This window comes from Oreochromis aureus, linkage group 2, assembly GCF_013358895.1.
Source record: "Oreochromis aureus strain Israel breed Guangdong linkage group 2, ZZ_aureus, whole genome shotgun sequence".
Classification (NCBI taxonomy): Eukaryota; Metazoa; Chordata; class Actinopteri; order Cichliformes; family Cichlidae; genus Oreochromis; species Oreochromis aureus.
In genome coordinates, this window is record NC_052943.1 from 10,886,753 (window position 1) to 10,905,680 (window position 18,928).

General features: G+C 39.2%; 1 protein-coding gene across 2 annotated transcripts; it reads right to left on the bottom strand.

Moving 5' to 3' along the window:
• Positions 1-1,532: 1,532 nt before the first annotated feature.
• Positions 1,533-18,023, bottom strand: slc34a1b (solute carrier family 34 member 1b). 2 transcript variants are annotated; one of them, XM_039617469.1, is made up of 13 exons: positions 17,913-18,023; positions 16,716-16,877; positions 16,456-16,641; positions 15,954-16,100; positions 15,529-15,672; positions 12,887-12,998; positions 12,223-12,418; positions 10,604-10,699; positions 10,394-10,457; positions 9,851-10,018; positions 8,000-8,116; positions 3,033-3,157; positions 1,533-2,454 (listed from the first exon to the last, which is right to left on the bottom strand). In XM_039617469.1, exons 2-13 carry the CDS (start codon positions 16,774-16,776, stop codon positions 1,873-1,875), a joined length of 1,998 nt encoding a protein of 665 aa, XP_039473403.1. In that variant the 5' UTR covers positions 16,777-16,877; positions 17,913-18,023; the 3' UTR covers positions 1,533-1,872. The 2 variants fall into 2 exon arrangements, with proteins under 2 accessions (XP_039473403.1, XP_039473412.1); XM_039617478.1 differs by having other exon boundaries at positions 16,716-16,789; positions 17,913-17,986.
• Positions 18,024-18,928: the final 905 nt, after the last annotated feature.

Here is an 18,928-nt window from a genome sequence, read left to right on the forward strand (position 1 = left end):
AGCGAGTCCATATTTCTTTTCTGTTTTTCTCTTTCTTTATCAATTGTTTCAGAGCAGCAGAGAAAACGGCACATATTCACACTTTCAGCAACACCTCCCGAGTGTGCATACTCACCCACTTGGAAAAGCATACACACACAAAAACTACAACACACACACAGCCCGCAACACGTTCATGCCACATTCATACACTTCTTTGTAGATAACATCAAGCATCTAATGTGGTGATTCTTTGAATTCCTTGTAGAGTCTCTGTGTATTCAGTCGCCCACTAAGACTTATATAACCAGTGAGTACATGGTATTTTCACTAAATGATCAAACATTTCTCCACTTGGTAATATGATTGTTTTATTAAACTCTGGACTAAACAGTGCTCATTGCTTTTTCTTGCTTTTTCTCCAAACACTAGAAGATAAAATAAATATATTTCTCAACCACTTCTGCATTCTGTGGGAAATAAGGCCTAATAATTATTATTGTTTTATACTCATTCTAGCATTCTTACACATGGTGATGTTTATTTTTAATGAATTTATTAAATATTTTTAAACTGGATAAAATTGTTTGGTTTCTTTGCAGAATCCTTGATGTCTGTGTGTAAATCCTCACTGTTTGGGTGAAGTTTAACCCAGGTTGACATTTGACAGCAGTAAATGTGACCCAAAATATACAAAACTAAAAAAAAAGAAAACACTAAAATTTTATATATTGTACAGGTGCTACATTGAGGCTGTCCTGGGTCACATTTGACCTGTAAATATTAAGATGGTTTTTAGATACACACGAAAAATCTTAGTTTTAGGGAATCTTCAAACTGTGAAACTGTACATGCCATACCTGTGTGTATTTTTTGTGGGACAGTAGTGACAGAGTTGAAGAGGGACCTTGAGACTGTCTGTATTTCCACCTCATTTCTTGAGGAACTGAAGAAGCCTCTTGGACTAGAGGTGAAATGTCTTCGTGACATATGAAGAAGTCCGGTCGCTCCTTAGATTACCATGACTTGGATGACTGAGACAGGTACAATGTCACTTGTAGTAAAAAGTGCTTTTTGTGGTCAACAAGACCAGGAACATGTCATATAAATGTAAGAATGTTTGCACCTATAAGCCACAAAAAATCTAAAAATAATGAAATACGAATCATTTTTTTAAAAACTCAGATCAAAAGAGGGGTTGTAGGGGTTTCCTACCACTGCTTTGAATGCAGAAACTAGTTTGCAGTAAGCATTTTTTTTTTTAAAGTTTTGTGCACTGTTATAATAATCTAGATATAGATAATTATGCAATCTTATTATAAGGTTAATTTTATGATGAAAATGTCTGTCTAAATAGTTATACATGATTATATAATAAATACCAAGACTTTCACAATGTTTTTCCCAGTTTTACTTCCAATGATTTAAATTTAAATCATTATGTTTTCATAGATAAGAGAGGACATGCCATTGTGTCATAATTTTATAATCACTAATTTAGAAGAAATGAGTGTAAAATTTAAAAAAAAAAAAACACTATCGCCTCTATGAAACCTTTTTTAAGGATCAATCATCCATTTATTAATGTCAGTTAGTCTAGTCATACATTTTGTATAGATTTGTATTTAAAAGGTCAGTATAGACATTCATTATGAGGGAATCGTTGGTTGAAAATTGGCCAAAAAAATTTGTTCTCCTCATTGATTCTTAGTTGGTGTTTTCTGAACTCACATCTCATCCTGAGCTTGTAATATTTCCCATGGTTTTCCACTTCAAATGAAGTCAGTCAGTCAGTAATCACAAATCAGTTTATTTCCAAAAAATTAAAAATTACTTTTCTAAAACCTATTCTTTTTGACAAAATGGAAGAAAAAGCCCTCATTATTGGATGAATTACAGAGGAGTACTGTTGCACCTCTCTAAACCTTTTAATTTAAGAACTGGTACATCTGGTCTTCTCTCATCCAGGTAATCCATGACTGGGTTGTTGTAAGCAAGCTGAGCAAACTCTGTGTGTTTGTTGCAAGAGGTTGTACTTGGAGATATTGGTGTCTCTTCTTCTTCCTCTTGTCCATCTTCACAAGAGAAGCTGCAGCAGAGAACTGTTTTGGCAATTAGGTGGTCCAGTGGTTTGAGAGAGTGCATCCATTTGGGCAGGAAGTCCCAGTTCTGGAGCTTGGTTGGCAGGTGATGGGGGCTCCGGGACTGCATTACATTCACCATAGTAATGAAGATGGTTACACCCAAGAAAGGAGCCCCAACTCCAGCCATCACCTGCCAACCAGCCAGTGAGAGGCCCAGCACCAGTGATGGAAGCAACAGGAAGCAGAGGAGTAGGTACAAGATTGCAAACCAGCGGTACTTGGCAGTGCGCTCACCGAGAACACGAGCCATCCTTATCGGTAGACGCATGAATGGGAGAGGATACCACAACAGAATGCCAGAAACATTGAAGAAAAGGTGGCACAGAGCAATCTAGAAGACAAGAGACCTAATAATTAAGAATTCAAATGCTTAATGTGTAATCAAGGGTGCAATTATAACACCAATGTCAACTCAAAGTCATACCAGTAGAAAGCGTCTACTGATTTATTATAATGTAACACTGACATCATAAATATATTCCAATTATGCAACGTAGCTTTCATGGGTAGCTTATTGTAACACTACATTACAAAATACCTCACACTGTGGAGTTTTTCTCCAGCCAGCTAAAACTTGCTATGTTTTGGTTACATCTTTCAAACAGCTACCATATGTTGGGCAACAAGAGGGCTATTTTGGAAATATATGGCTGATTTTGATTACTTATACAAAGCTCAGATGAAGCAGGTTACGGCCATGATGTCAAAACGCAGCAAATACAAAGCAAAATAAAAGTTTTCAGTTTAAACATGTGATGTTTGTTTTTAATTACATTTTCCACAGCAACTCCCAGGAAATAAGTTTGCATATTATCTTTTTATTATTACTATTATTATTATTATCATTAGTAGTAGTAGTAGTAGTAGTATCATATGTCCTTTGTATCCAGACAAACAAACAAAACCTACCTGTATGGCAGCTGCAAGTTTGTTCCCAGGACTGGCCAAAGCTGCCAGCAGGGCTGTAGCAGTTGTGCCAATGTTGGACCCAAGAGTGAGAGGATAGGCCCGCTCCAAACTGATTACACCAATACCTGATGAAGATGACAAAGCCAAATGCTGTAAAGCATATCCTAGTGGTTTACCAGAAAATATAATTAGTGTTGTGTTCCTGTTGAAATTTTTATAGGGCATCACTAAGCTGTACTGAGAGTTCTTAAGATGTTTTGTGACAAATACAAATGCCATCTATGATACATCTCAGAAATTACCCCTGATCATGTACTAGCAGTAATAACCCAATAAGTTATGAAAATTGTTCTCCAGGTGGCTTAACACTTATTGAGATAGTCGAAGGGAAACATCACGGATATAAGAGACAAAATAAGAAATATTTTTGTACATGCTATTTGAGATGAACACCAGGTAGTATTTTAATTTTAAAAAGAAATCCTTCTCATAAAGGTTGAACTATATCTTTGGCTGATAGGATGATTAGTGACTGCCAAAAGAAGGTTGCAACTGAAAGCTGAAGAAGGAAACACTTTTGTATAAATATAAGTAAAGCAAGTAAAATGAAAATTGTACTTATAAAGCACCTTTCAAGATAAATTTCACAACAAAAATGCTAAAAATATAAAGACAAAAAGCTTTAGCTGACTTTTAAACGAAACCAGTTCTCAGGCTAAGAGGGAAAGCATTCCAGAGTCTATGGGGGCCATTGCTGTGAAATCTTTTTTATAGTTCTCAGTCTAGTATGATGGACAGCCAGCAGGTCCCGCTCACATGACCTCAAGGACCCCCAATATGTATGGATGTAAATGTTCACAGATGTATGCTGTCGCTTGTTCATGTAGCGCTCTAAAAGTCAAAAACAAAATCTTGGTAGTCAGTGGAAACTAAATTTACTGGTAAGCCGGTGTAAATGAATAAGCAACAGACTGATATGTAAATAAGTCTCATAATGGCATTCTGAACAATCTGCTGAGATTGCAAAAAGCCTTTGTTAAAGCAAGCAAATAATAAATTAAAACAATCCAGAAGGTATGAATAAGAATTTTGAATTCAGTGCATGAGACAATAGAACTCAACTTCACAACATTTCTTAACTGAAAAAACAAGAGCAAACCAGAGATTTAATGTGACTCAAGGGTTATCAAGGCTTCTCACAGAAGACTTAGCATAAAGGGAAAAGAACCTTGAATTACCCTTACCCTGGTCACAAATCTGTTAGGGCTCAGGCACAGAGGTAATGGTAAATTAGCCCCCCATTTACTCTCAGTTGCTTTCTATGCATGACGCTACAACATGGTAATATTAAGGTCTGAAGGGAAGGCAGAGCTTAAGTGTAGACACAAATCTGCAGATTAGGAATCATTTTCTGTGCCTATATTCTGTTGTCTTTTTGCATTATTTCAAACTGGTTAATTTCTCCTGTATGAAATACAAAATTATTCTCATCTCACATTTATCACTGTTTAACAGCCTTGTGATTCAATTTTACATCTCTCCTTTAGCCAGCAACTCACAATGCCAATTATGCAACATACTCTTACACATGAGACTCATCGGTGGAAGTAAGGCTCGTGTCCTTATTTGGCCTTGTCTAGTTCACAAATAGGCCATTACTAAACAAGGAAATTTGAGGTATTTTCTCATCAGCATGAGAGCACAAGCATATTAATTATTTACTAAATGAATCAGCAATACAGCAAACTTTTAGTCCCTTTATTAACAGTTTATCAGGATAACCATAAACGTGGATAGAGGTTGTGGTGTTAGAATTTATGTTGTAGAGGAGAAATCACTGGCCTTGGGGGGAGAGTGCAGTTTATGAGCAGCAAGAACACAACAGTAATTCTTTCAGGTACAGTTGATATGCGTTGTTGACAGTGGAGTTCTCTCTGTATGTGTCCCCTGTTGTGACAACTGAAAAACAAAGTAACTTGTGTAAAAACTTTACACTGGTACACTGTTCTGGCATATTTGTGGATAACAAGTAATTTTCAGCAGTTCCTCAATCTTAAAAAAAACATACACCCAAACCAAGAGAAACCTTTGAAGTTTTAACCTCTCCTAAACCCTCTTGCATCATGTATTTCATTCATACCTTTATTCGTTTACTGGAGAGTTGGTTTCAGTAAGTTTCAGTGGTTAGAGTGTCTTTGGTAACATGCAATTCAAGCTCCACTGACGGGAGTTCCACTTGGAGGAAATATCACAAATGTGGCGTCTATTAACACCACTGTTAGAACATGTGCTTAGATCAGGTTTATTTTTAAAGGGTTTGTGCTCAGCTGGATGGACAATGTTCTGCTTTTTCACCATTCTGGCCATTCAAAAAGCCGTGCAGGAACTAAAATAATGTTGGCTACTTTCAAAAACCTCTGAACTGTGATTTTATTCCTCCACACCCACCTAAAAGGAAAGGTATGTAAAAAGTCAGCAATCAACAAGCTGCTTGTTCCTGACCTACAAATGGTCAAAATGACTGAGGTTAAAGTAATAGGTCTGCCCTGAAATGCTAGTATTTTTATAAAATGTTTTAGATTTCCTTCTATACACTGTTTAATCAGTATGGCATAAGCTCTGTGATGTAATTGAAGGCCAGAACATGACAGATATCCAGGTGATTGGTTTCATGAGAAAGACAATCTGATGGGGGGGACAAGTGTGGGTGATTGAGGGTGAGGGGGAGACACTAAAAAGAGCTAAAAATGGGTCATTGGGGAGGGAAAGGCTGTGCTGTGTGGTGTGGAGGGATGGTAGCATTCACAGCTATTTAGAGTCAATGGCAATGAAGACAGTTAGTTGTTCCGCTGTTAGGAAGGGAGATCTGTTGCCTCCTGAAGACATTTAAGACCAGTAAGGTTGCCTGTATTGCTCTCCTGTTGTCTAACACTGTATCTCCATGATACCCAAGCTATATATTATGTGTATGTGCTTTAATATGTGGGAAAGGAGGATAGCCAGGAATGTAATTTAGCAGGAGGGACAACTTTAAAGTTTCTATTATAATGCATGGGTTAATTGCAGGGCTGTTCATGTGGGTGGCTTGGCTTTTGCCATGTGTAAGTATCCTGTATAACTGTTTGTGTGGGTTGCAGCAGCACTAACTTACAGGAAATTATTAATTGTTCTGGAGAATGTTAATATCTTCTCATGGAGAAAAATTTTCTGAGTACTATGAAACATTAATTGTTTATAATAAATAGCTGTTTTGGTAAATTCTTTGTTTATGTTGATGATTTAAAGGCTCAAACTTTAGCAAAACCCACATTTTTTACGATGGCAGCAGCAGCAGTGGCAAAATACTTCAAATTATCGCAGCCTGAAAACAGAGGAACAAGTCAGACAAACATTTACTCATCTGCACGTCAGCCTGTACTTCCTCAGCCAAGTCAAATGGCACCAGGCAGCAATGGTCAGACTGGGCTGAGTAGCTAGATGATGTCAATAACTGGGATGAAATATTGAAATGAAAATTCATGAACCTTCCTTACCTAGCCTATGAAACTATAACTACTGGTCAATGAAGCGTATCCCTCTGTTATCTAAACACCAATTCATTGGACTTGTTGGAATTGGAGACCACAAACTGCCAGTCTTATGCTTGCCCATTATACCCACCAAAGTGACAGCATCACAGCTCCTTACCATTTATATTAGTGTTTGGGGTGCTGAAACCCCCTCCTGTATTCTCCGGAATGACATGTTGCCACTCAGACAAAACTTCCACATTATTGCTGCATATGAGGCGTCAAGTCAAAACTGGAGGCAAATAAATCAGTTTTTTCCTGCATCAAAGCCTCAAAGAATGTTTTCAAACTGTTACATCTCCTTCTGTATGATCTGCGAATCTCTGAGCAAAGAGTGGACAAAGAGACATTACGTAACCTTCCTGATATATTTTTGAGCCAGGGACAGTTATTGCACCAGGGTTAGGGTGACACTGACTTAGGAAGGATTCACTTGAAAATGAAACTGACACCAATGCAACAACAACTGAGATGCAGAAGTAAATGGCTCATAACACGAACCACTTACTGAAAACACGTTTTTTATTCTCATAATATGTCCTTCAGTTGCTTCATGGTGACCCCAGGTTTTCTGTGTCAAGTTAGTGAGGTGGCAGGATTATTTTTTTGCATCAACTATAGGAAATTGAGTGATGATCACTTGAAAACATGCATCTCCCCATTCTAGGATTGATTGTGGTCTTTATAGCTTTAGTCATGCTGTTCCTCAGCACTTAATTTAGCAAGCTGCTCCTACAAGGTTAAAGCTGATCCCCAACGATAAAGCAATTTTTATATATATTTTTAGTATACTCTATGTATAAAGTATGACCAAATACAATTATATCATCCAATTAAACCAAACAAGTGGCTCATTGCAGGTCAGCATGAATGAGGTAAACCTAAACAATCTCTGTAGATCTCTGCAGAAGGAGACAATTTAAGAGTGGCCTGTTCCAACAAATCAAATGGAAGTTTAGAGTTTCATAGGCCAAACCTCTTGTTATAGGAGCTTTGTAAGAGGATTTGTGGGCATTGCTGGCCCTCTCCATTAGCTGGCAGAATAAAGGAACCTTTTTTCAATAGAATTTGGCCTGTAAACATGCACAGATTTTGATCCTTGAATGACCTTTAACTGTCTGCTAAAGCATAGATAGATAGATAGATAGATAGATAGATAGATAGATAGATAGATAGATAGATAGATAGATAGATAGATAGATAGATAGATAGATAGATAGATAGATAGATAGATAGATAGATAGATAGATAGATAGATAGATAGATAGATAGATAGATAGATAGATAGATTAAATAAATTCTACGAAGCTTGGTAAAGATTTGTGCACACGGTTTTCATTTAATTCATGGGCACAACAGACTTTGACTTTCAAAAGAGTAAAAACATACGTCACTCACCTATAAGAGGAGTCATGGCTGAAGTAAAGACAGAGCTACTTTGCACCACAAATGTCACACCTGCACCCACAAACATGGCGATGTATCCTGCCAGCCACCCAAATGGATAGGGAAGATCTGCAGTGATGCACAAGAGAAACTTTTAACTTTAAAGAATAAAGTGCTTACATTTTCCATGTAACCCCCTTCAGTTAAGAATCTATGTTAAACTAAACAGTTCTACACTCATCTGTCTGTTGATGCTAAAACTAAAAAGAATTGGTGATCAAAGGCAGTCATAACAACCCACCAACACCCTGAAAGCTCATTCTAAGAACTCCCTCTTATGGGTTAACAAGGCAAGGAAACATGCATATTTGGAGCTGGCCAATATTTATTGGAGTTTCACTTTTGATACAGGGTGATTTACTAATATTTACAATGGCCAGTTTACTCATTTTGCAGCCATGTCATCATTTATTTTGTTCCTGCAATGACTGCAGAAACTGATGATAAGCAGAGGAACCACCAAGAATAATAATTTTTAAAAAGGCATATTAGAACATGTAGACTGTGGTGTTCTGAAGGTGATGGATGAGCTGGAAGTTTCACTCGAGCTCTGAAGCTTTTCAAATCGAGAAGTCAGGCAGGGCTTCAATAAACTCTCACATGATTTTTGTGTGAATTTTGTAGGCTTCACGACATCCCTCACACATGTAAAACTAATAATTATAATATATAGACACATAATATGAATAGCTTTAAAAAAAAAAAAAAGAAGCTTGAATTCACCATTGCCATTGTGTTTAGCATTTCAGTACCATGGACAGCTCACAATGGTTGCCCAAATTGCTGATGGTGTTTCTCAAATCCATCAGCAATCTGGGCAAAAATTTGCACTTCCAATCTGCACTTCTCTTGTTAGAGATTTTGGTCATTACTGAATTGAACGCGATCCATGTGCATATGTAAATTTGCCCATTGTTAATATATCCCTGCAGAGGTTTTCACTCCCATTGCACCTTTTCCAATTGCCTTCTCACATCAGTTTCTTCCAGCTTAGTTACACTGGCCTTTTCTTCTTTAGTAACTGTAGCAGTTTAACCTGGGTTATTATGTGGGTTGCAAAGTACAACTTCATGCAATCACATTACATATTTATGTGATGCAATAATGGAATGTATTAGTGTGTTAGTTTCAGTATTCACATTGCAGTAACAGTCATGTTGGTTCTCACTTTACAAAGAGGTGGGTGGAAAGAGAGAAAAGAGCATCAAGGCTTTTCCTTTTTTTTAACTACAGTCAATTTTTCTGCTGCGAGGGGGAAATGGTGTTGCACCTGCAACCTTTGTCACTAGCAAATATAGATGTAATTTTATTTTTATTCTACCAAAGGACAGAAAAGTGAAAACTGCATCCAGGATAGAAGTAACTCCTCTGTTTATTAACTATTTGCAAATGTCATCACAGACAGCACGCTAACAAAAAGCTAGCGAAGAACCCATAAAGATATAATAACAATAAAGCTGAGTGTATGCAGACCCCAGCCCAGTAGCCAGAGCCTGATCTTCAACAGGTAACAAAAGCAGTGGTGAGAAGTCACGCTTGGAGCCTTTTAGCTTCCATTTCAACCTGTAAATGCTTTTGCAGTACAGTCTCAGTGGTGAAGTCCTCTGAGGGCTAGTTTTCACCTTTCGAGTGATTTTGTCACCTTAAAATTAAGTGAGCTGCTTCTCACAGTTACCACCTGCACGCAAATGATAGATACAGGTTCTCATTTAACTCCACAAAGAGATTTGATGAGTTTATTTCCTAACAAGTCAAGATATTCATTTTTTATTTATACATTTGGTAGCTCAAATTTACACTGACCTGTGTTGATGACTTTATGGATGGTCTTTGCTACCTGGCCTTTCAGAAGAGAGTTGAGCAGTTTGACTAGAAGCAGCAAACATGTGCACAGGACAGCCAGTGAGGTGACTAGTAGGATGAGGCCCACTGTGAGGTCTGACATCTCAGCAGATGCAAACAAATGTCTACCTACAGAGAGAGCCACAATAACAGGATATTTTACTGCATTTATACCTTAACAAATGAGTTGAGACACTATGCAAAATGACAAAACTTGAAGTTCAATTTACCACCATTTAATTTGCCATAGTTTTTAATAATGTTCTCTTGCCGCTTAGTAATACTTGTATCGACTATTTTGCTATGTAAATAAATTTTACTTGAGAAGACCAGTTCAGTTTTGGCCTTGTCTTGCTGAAATAAGGAAGGCCTTTTATCCAGAAGACACTGCTTGTATACCAGTATTATGTCATATCTAACTTCTTTGGATATGAGGTTGCACAGAATGGTTCCAGCTTACTATATGATTGATTCAGATTCAGATAGGACTGAGCTTTAACTTACACTTCACGTGTGTTTGCAAGTCATGGCTGGGGTCACAGCTTTCAGTGCTCACGTTGTGATGAGACTATGGATGCATGGATAGATGAAAGAAAGAAAGACATTAGCCAGGCCATTTTTACTGGCATCAGTGACAGGCTCCATTTGGCGCCAGTACACAGTGACACAGTATGTCTGCATGTGAAGGAGACAGGGCTAGAGATGAGACATTACCATAACAGGGTCAGTCTGGCACCATTCTTTCACCAAGCTCCTGTTCCTCATGCCCTCCTTCCCCATGGCAATCCCCGTGATCACACACTTGTCCAGCTGAGGGTGAAAGAAGATGTGCATTCATTTTCACCACATTTTTTTGTTTTGTTTTGTTTTTGCTTGGCAGCTGAATTGCTGATCGAGTTTATCAGTTTTCAGCAGTGACCTCAGCTAATGAGGTAGATGATACATGAGATGGTTTAAAATGACATTTTCAGTATTTACAGGAAAACATGGTCCAGATATTTCTAAATATGACGTGCATCATTTATTTTATACTTAACTGTTTCATGATGTTGAAGAAATGACATTAAAGAAATAACCTTACCATTGTTTTGCTGTGTAGTGTCAAGTTCAGGCATTATAAGTAGAAAAATTTAAAATAAATAAATGATTATTATTATTTAAATTTTTAAATCACTGTTTAAAAAAATTGTGATATGATTATTTGGTTCGAGCAAAGCCATTAGCTGCAAAACTAGCAACTGTGTAGCAAATTCACCACTTTAAGCAACATTTCTGCTGTTTTTTGGGTAATAAATGTCGACAAAGTCAAAAATGAGCAGGTTAATGTTAGCAATGCTGCATGTAGGACAAACTTGCACTACTTACTATAGCCTCCTTGATATTAGCTGTGGAAAGTAATGCATCCTTAACAAGAGGCACATGGAGAATGAAAACCTCCACCAGGGCAGCTCAGTCTCTGAGCAGTGTTTGCATTTAATGGAATAGTGTTGTATTTTGTACATGTTCTTTTTTTTTTCTTTGTTCTTTTTAAAGATACTTTAAGAAGTTGTCGTGCAGTAAAAATCAGACAGGGGCAGCAGGAGAATCTGAATCATAATTTTAAAGGTAAAAGACGTTTTATGAAAGTTTGACCTTGTTATATCTTAAAAAAAAAGGTGGGAGGTCTAAAGTAATGTGATATTTAGATGTGTCCACATGTGTCATTCCCTTTATGCCTATATGTTGTCAATTCAAAGAACAGTAATAAAAACATAACTAAAGTAGCTCCATATTGCACTTCGACCTTTCAGATCAGTCTGCTGACCTTGAAGGAGAGGTCAAAGATCAAATGTGACATGATATTTGAAATCTTTATATGGCACTTTCTATATATTGACAAAACACAGCACACTTGTAAGAATCATAGTTCCTAAGTGAAAATGCTTTTTGTCAATTTTTGACCAATAAGTCACTGAGTTGGCCTCGAAGACCTTGGTGGATGTAAGCCAAATTTTAACGGGTTGCTGATGACCCGACTCTACACCCCTACAAAGCTTTATCAGAATTTATTTGAAGCTTTTTGAGTTATGGTGTTTCGACATAGACACCCATCAATTATGTGCTCAGAATTGCCTTCTACCGTGTTGTGTTTAATCTATTTCTTACATTTTGGTTTCTGTGATGTTTGGTTTTGGACAGAAAAAGAAAATAAATAGAAATTATAAATAAATAAAAACATTGCTGACCTGCTGTGAGTAACATCACAGTTAATAGGCTGAGATCATAGAGGGCTGCAGTCCAATGAAGGGGCTTAGCAAACAGTAAATTACAAAAATGGCGTCTGATGGTTTTACCTGTATGATAAGCTTGGTGACTGGCTCCGTGATGACCTTGAGTAGCTCGGGTGCTTCTTCCCCTGGCTCGAGCCTCAGGGTGGTGACCAGCAGGTGAGACAGCCGAGTCATGAACCCGCTCGCCACCTCCAGGGGCAACAGAACCAGGACTGACAGCCAGTTGAAGCAGTCATGGATTGTTGCTCCGGCAAAAGCACTATCGTGGATCACAGTCATTTTCTGTGTTAGCTATCCAGGGGCATCATAAACTACTCAGAGTGATTGCTTGTTAATCTCCTTTTCACAGCTCAACTTTTGCTTTTTTGTTTTTTGGCAGTGATGCAATAAGCATTTGAGTTTTGACGTCTGTATATTATGAAAGGTTAAATGATATTTATTTTAGTAGTAATGGATTAACGTGCCATCTGTCTCGCGCACTGGTTACTGGTATGGGATTAGTGTGGACTGGTGCCATTATTATAGTGTGAAGCTGCATCTACAGCTGCTGATGCTTTCTCATCATCCTCCTCTACTTTCTCCTCTGCTCTCTTAACGCTTTTTTCCCTCTTCCCTCCATCTAACCACTTATCCACTTCACTTTTCTATTTCAGTGTCTTCTTGCCTCAACCCCCACCCTATTCTACCGCCACTCTCCTCCTCGGTCTTGCTCTGTTTTGTCACTCACCGTTGAAACTCGGTTCGTTCTGCCGCTTGCATCATGGCCACTATGGTGTTTGTAACCGAAGTCCCAATATTGGTCCCCATGATGACTGGAACAGCCGACCTCACTTCTAACACTATGAGATGAGACCAAAATGAAGAAGCATGTTACAAAAAAACTAAACACTGTAAATGCATAAAGACCATTGCAAATTGTAATGCATCATATATATAATTACAGAAAATGACCTTGCACTTTTTTGATGCAACATGTGTTTTAATGGAGACGAGAGGTGATTATAATTCTAGGCTAAGTGAGACGGCTTTGGAGATGGGTTATTTTTGAATACGCCTTTAATGGTGATGACCTAGAGGGCAGGCGTCAGGAAGACAAACATTTATGCCTTTCCATATCTTTCAATCTCCAATAATTACCTCTAATCATCCTCATGGCTCTCATATTTAAAACAAATCTTTGGAAGCAGAGTGGCAACTCCTGCATACTGATGTAATTCACTTTAACAACCCAGAGCAAAGGTGGAAAACCTACGTGCAGAAGCCTGAACATTTTCTTGTAACCTTACCACATAATGGTCTTAAACAAGGCTGACTGAGATGATGAGACATTACCCAGAGTAAGAAAGGTTGGATTTGATTGCCCCTCTAATCTTGCTTCACCCTGTCAGACTACACTTATTTTACATCATTTTTACAAATTGCAACTGCAGTACTGGAATCTCGAAATGGCTCTTTCAGGTCGGGCAGTTAGCGTGTTGAGCCACCTCTCATTTCTTTATATTTTGCCAGGAAAATAGAAAATGGGTGCAGTGATTACTTGAAACATGCAAATATACACATATAAGGCAAAAACAGAGTTTCTTTCTTTAAGCAGTCTTCATGAATAGTTCTCTGGGCTCTTGCAGGACATTTAAAGCTCTTCTTTGGATGTTGGTCTGTCGTGATGTTCTCAGACTGCTTCAATAATGTTAAGGTGGATCAAAATCTACAATACTTTGTTTATTATTGCATCAATTTTAAAAAAAGATCTCCATCAGCCCCACTGTGTTTTAATCTCTATCTTTGTACTTCTCTCCTGACCTCATCTGGATATAATGATGATGATTTGAACCAAAAATGTCAAATTTGGATTAATCACCCCATAAGAGCTGTTGCCACTAATTTTTAGTCCAGTTCTTGTGTAATCTTGCATACCTCAGCCTTTTCTTCCTGTTTTCCTTCCTTCTGAAATGGCTTCTTGACAGCCACCCTTCCACTGAGACCATTACTGATGAGGCATCATTGAACAGTAGATGGATCAGGTGAAGGGTCAGATGCATCTCTCGGGTCCTGTGTCAGATCTTTGATTGATTATATTCCTATTTGTTAAGAACATGATTTTCAGATACTGTTCATCTGCTGTAAGTAGTTTGTTTAGGTCTGCCTTCTTCTTTTGTCCTTCACAGGTTACTCAAGGACACACTGAGTTTTCAGCTAACAGCTCTTTGGAAACGACTCTGTTGGTGGAAAGCTACTATTTTATCCTGTCCAACTGTGTTATCTTTGGCATTTTTTGTTTTTTGTTGATTCATCTAAAGAACTGAGAACAAATGTTTTTGCGACAGTCTGTAACAAAGTGCAATTTGTTTCTTTCTATTTGTGTAGACATAACACTGGTTCACCCCTTCAGTTAGGTGGTGTTTTTTAAACTTGAATGATTCATAGGTCAGTGTTCAGTGGTTCAAAAAAAATGTCCTTTTGAGAATGTTCAGGTATGTGGACTGACCTGAAAATGAAAAGTCAATAAAATACTTTGAGAGACCTTCACAAAGCCTGGAGAACTATTGCTCAAGACCACGTGTAGATCTTTGGAATCAAAATGTAATGAAACGAGGGGCAACTCAAGACTTGTGTACAGTACCATGTGTTAATCATGCTTTCATTATACCTTTTTAAAAGCTGACATAAACATCTAAAAGGTGGAAAGATAGACAAAAAAATAAAAGCAACATGTGCATTAATCTGCAGCTGAGAGTAGCACCCAAAAAATAAATCATTTACAACAGACTTTTATTGGGTTGCCTAGCAGTTTCAGGAGATTAATAAAGCATGAATGTGAATTATGGAGCGAAAAGTCAACACAATGCTTGTTTTAATATTTTTCAAGGGGTTGTTTAGATGCTAGATGACAGGAAACATCACTCTCAGCTGTTCATCCTTTAGTTTAGTTACATTAGACTGCTGGAGAAATGTGTGCAAGCAAATCTTCCTGTACTCTAAAGAACAATCATCTGGTAAAGTTTGTTCATTTAACCCAAACTTTATTTGCTAATTTAATCCTTAATGCTAAATAACAAACCGATTGTAATGGATTCGACCCTCCACAGGGAATACGGCTTGTTATTGGACTTTGAGGCAGAAAATTTCGATTTGAACTATAGACTGCAAATTGATTTTGCTGCCAATAAGGCGCCATGGGGGTGTTATTTTCTCTGCTTTTATTGCTATAGTAATGGGTTTTGTTTTCTGTTTATTGACTTATCTATATATGCAAAATAATAACCTGCAGAGACATAAGCCTACTATGCAGACCGTACAATAAACACACACGCGCACACACCCAAATTCTGGCACTCACACAGTTGCACATGCGTTTATGTGCCTACTCACGTCCGGAGGCCACCAGACTGACTACAATGGAGGTGGAGGTTGATGAGCTCTGAACCAGCACAGTAACCAAGATCCCCACCACGAGCCCTGCCACGGGGTTAGACAGCACTGCATTGTCCTGGAAAATGTCCCCTGCCACTTTACCTGGTTAGATATGCCGCCCACATACACAGAAACACACACATTAAAAAAAATACCAGTCTAAGGAATCACAAGGTTGCCAAGAGCAATGTTAAACAAAAATCAAACTGTTTGTTTCCCCAATTTCAAGAAGGTCACAGATCAAACTCGGCAGTAAATTATACAGCAGCAGGGCCCAGTAGGATGGTGTGAACCGGTGCTCGGTGACTCACTTATTTGTCAAACATCAACAGGCTGACTCACTATGAACCTGCTGATGGGGCAGTGAGGGTCAGAGCGCTTACCCCCTGCTAACTGGAAGGCAGAGCTCAGAGTGTCCAAGGAGCAAACAAAGAGGAAGAGGAGGAGGAAGAGGAGAGGGATCTTGGACAGATTGATGAGGACCTTCTTGATCTTGTTTGGACTCACTGCTGAGGTCTGAGGAGATCTGTCTGGAGAAAACAGCAAAGAGACAGTTAGACTGGAATCTTTTTTTAAGGGATTTTATTTGATAAAACAAAACGGCAGCATGTTTTTGGCCACTGCTCGACTCTCTGATAGCTGTGTCCTCTCACATGTAGAGATAGAAGCCATCTGACAAAGTACATTCATAACCCATATGCAGCCAAACACTGCTGAGTGAGAGGCCACATGATCCCACTGGCACTGTGTGTCTCCTGAGCATGTCCTTATCTAATGAGCATGCGGCTTGCTTCTGCTGTTGTAATTTACCGCCTCAAAGAGGTCAAACCTGCTGCCAGCGTGGGAGATGTATGTGTCACTCTCCTTTTTATGCCTCTCTTGTACCTTTCTCCCCGGGGAATGTGCCTGCCTCCATCAGTGATGGTTTGTCGGAGTGGTGATTGGTATGTTGGTTACAGCCCTCGAAGCTGCCAGTGAGGTCAAGGGTGGAGCCGATGCCAGATTCCCTGTCCTCCTCCTCCAGTGGGAGTTTGGGATGTGAGGGGAGCTGAGCCGAGTGAATTCTCACCCCTGGTAGCAGAAGAGGAGTCAGGCAATTCAAAGACATAAAACTAGAATGGTGGGAATTTAAACTAATGAGTTACCACTGAAGCCGAGCTCCGTGCTCCGTCCAGAGGACACTATGGTTATAGATCGAGAGGACATGGCGCTGTGAGTGCTGTGTGGAGATATGCAAGCAATTAAAATCGCAGGATGTCACCACCGTGGAGGGAACAGATCTGATAGTGGATGTATTTATCAGCCACCTGCAGCAGTAAGAAAAAGAAGCCAACAGAGACCAACAAGTGTGTATATGAGCCCATCTCTCACAGAGGTACAGGGATCAACAGACAAGCAATTAGAAGAGAGCAAAGGCAGCCCACGTGGTTATGTGATGTGAGGTCAGCCGCACACTAAAATCGCATACACCGGGAGGCGTCTCACCTCCCAAACAACTAAACAACCTTATCAGATCACGAAGAACACATTAGGATCCGTGTAGCTTATCCTGTCCTCCATTTCTTACAGCTGCGAGCCAGCTCTTCAAGGGACTCTCCAGCATCTATAGAGCAAGTCTCTTCAAAGGGTTTCATGCTCTTGATTTAAAGAGATCCCCCCCAACCACCACCCCCCCCACCCCACCCTCCTTTTTTTTCTGTCAGCCACTTCGGGGACTCCGGTGGAGGAGGGAGTACTAATGTCTCTTAAAAGCAAAGAGGATGGAAGTAATTACAGCAGCCGAAATTACAGTAATTACAGTCACTGCATCATCCTCACCGCGCGTGTCATCCTGCTGCAGGTTTCAGATGCGCGCGGAGGCCCGCGTTAACATATGTACATCTGTCTGTATGTGGGAGTACGTGAAGCGGCCCCGGCACACTGCAGCAGGATAAACTCTGAATGTATCCGAGCTGATTTTGTGAGCGTGTGTACTGAATGTTATCCTCTAATCTAACTGCCCCGCTCGTCTGTTTGTCAGTCTGCCACCGTTCCCGTCTCAGATCTTGTGCTGTTACGTGCAAGTTTGTGTTTAAGGCTGTGTCTGTGACTCACATGGTTATTTTCTCGTTTAGTGTTGCTGCAATTTAGTTTTGCTTGTAGAAAAATGCAGGGTTTCCTCAAGCATTTAGCCAATGTTGTCAGTGTGCGTCAGCTTACTTGGCAAGATTTTCTAAAAGTATGTATGAGACATCGAAATAAAAGCTGGAATTGAAAAAAAAAAAAAAAAAAAGAAGAAGAACTATTTGTGTGTGTTACCACCGAGAAGATGTTTGAAAGTATTTGATAGTGTTGCCTCTTACCTTGTCCGAAAGAGTCTTAGGTGTTGCTCATGACCCCGGTAAAGGAAGGTATCAGACTGAAGACTGAAACATCTTTAAATAGACCGAGTGTGGAGGTATCAGGGGGGAAACATCTACGTGATCTCTCGGTTATTAACCTGCTCTCTCATCAGAGACAGCATTGTTAATCAGTTACACAATGTCTTAAGTTAATGATGCATAGGTCTTAAATGCCTGTTGTGTATTAGGTAACAAATGATGTTTGTTCAGCCAGCTAGTTTTCACCTGATTTGGGCCCCAGATAAAGATTGCAAAATGCAGTGGCCTGTTTGATGTGATTTATCAACCCTTCTCACTTGAGGTTTTTAGGTAGAAGTGCAGGAGAAACCTGACATCTAGTGGCGTTTTTTAGATAAACCTAGGAGATTGCTCCTGTTTTCTTAAGTCCGCTCACATTCTCATGCGGCTGTTTTCATCACGTTTCGTAGTCTTGGCAAAGATTAAAGCCAGGGTATTAAATGATCACTTCTTCCACGAGATAAGTCAGTGGAAGTATTTCAGACACGCAAAGCGTAATCTGTTTGACTTGTACAGAATGTTCAGGTACTTAGGTACTTTGCCAGCACTCAGCATCAAGCCTGTTTTGATTGGCAATAGACTATCAAGGAGATTTTCTGAGAGCCTCTTAACACGCATGCACCGCTATCCACACGCAGCGCCGGCCTGTGTTGTTGTAGGGTAATTGTTAATAATTAGTGCAGCCTCGGTTCTGTCATATCAGCAGTGCTCTCAACCAAATCTCCCAAGCCTGCTGACCCCAGACTTGCATCTATGAACTTAATAAACCCTTTAGACTAAGTTGTTGCTTTCCAATCTGTTATGAGATCTGGGAGCCAGAGAGAAATAACAGCCTTGTTGTTTTTCAGGGAGCTGGGTTTGCTGCTGTAGGTGGCGACTGGAGGAGAAATCCTTGAGATTTGAAGCAGAATTATACAGAGAGAGAAAAAACAGAAGCACAGATGTACCAGCGCATATGG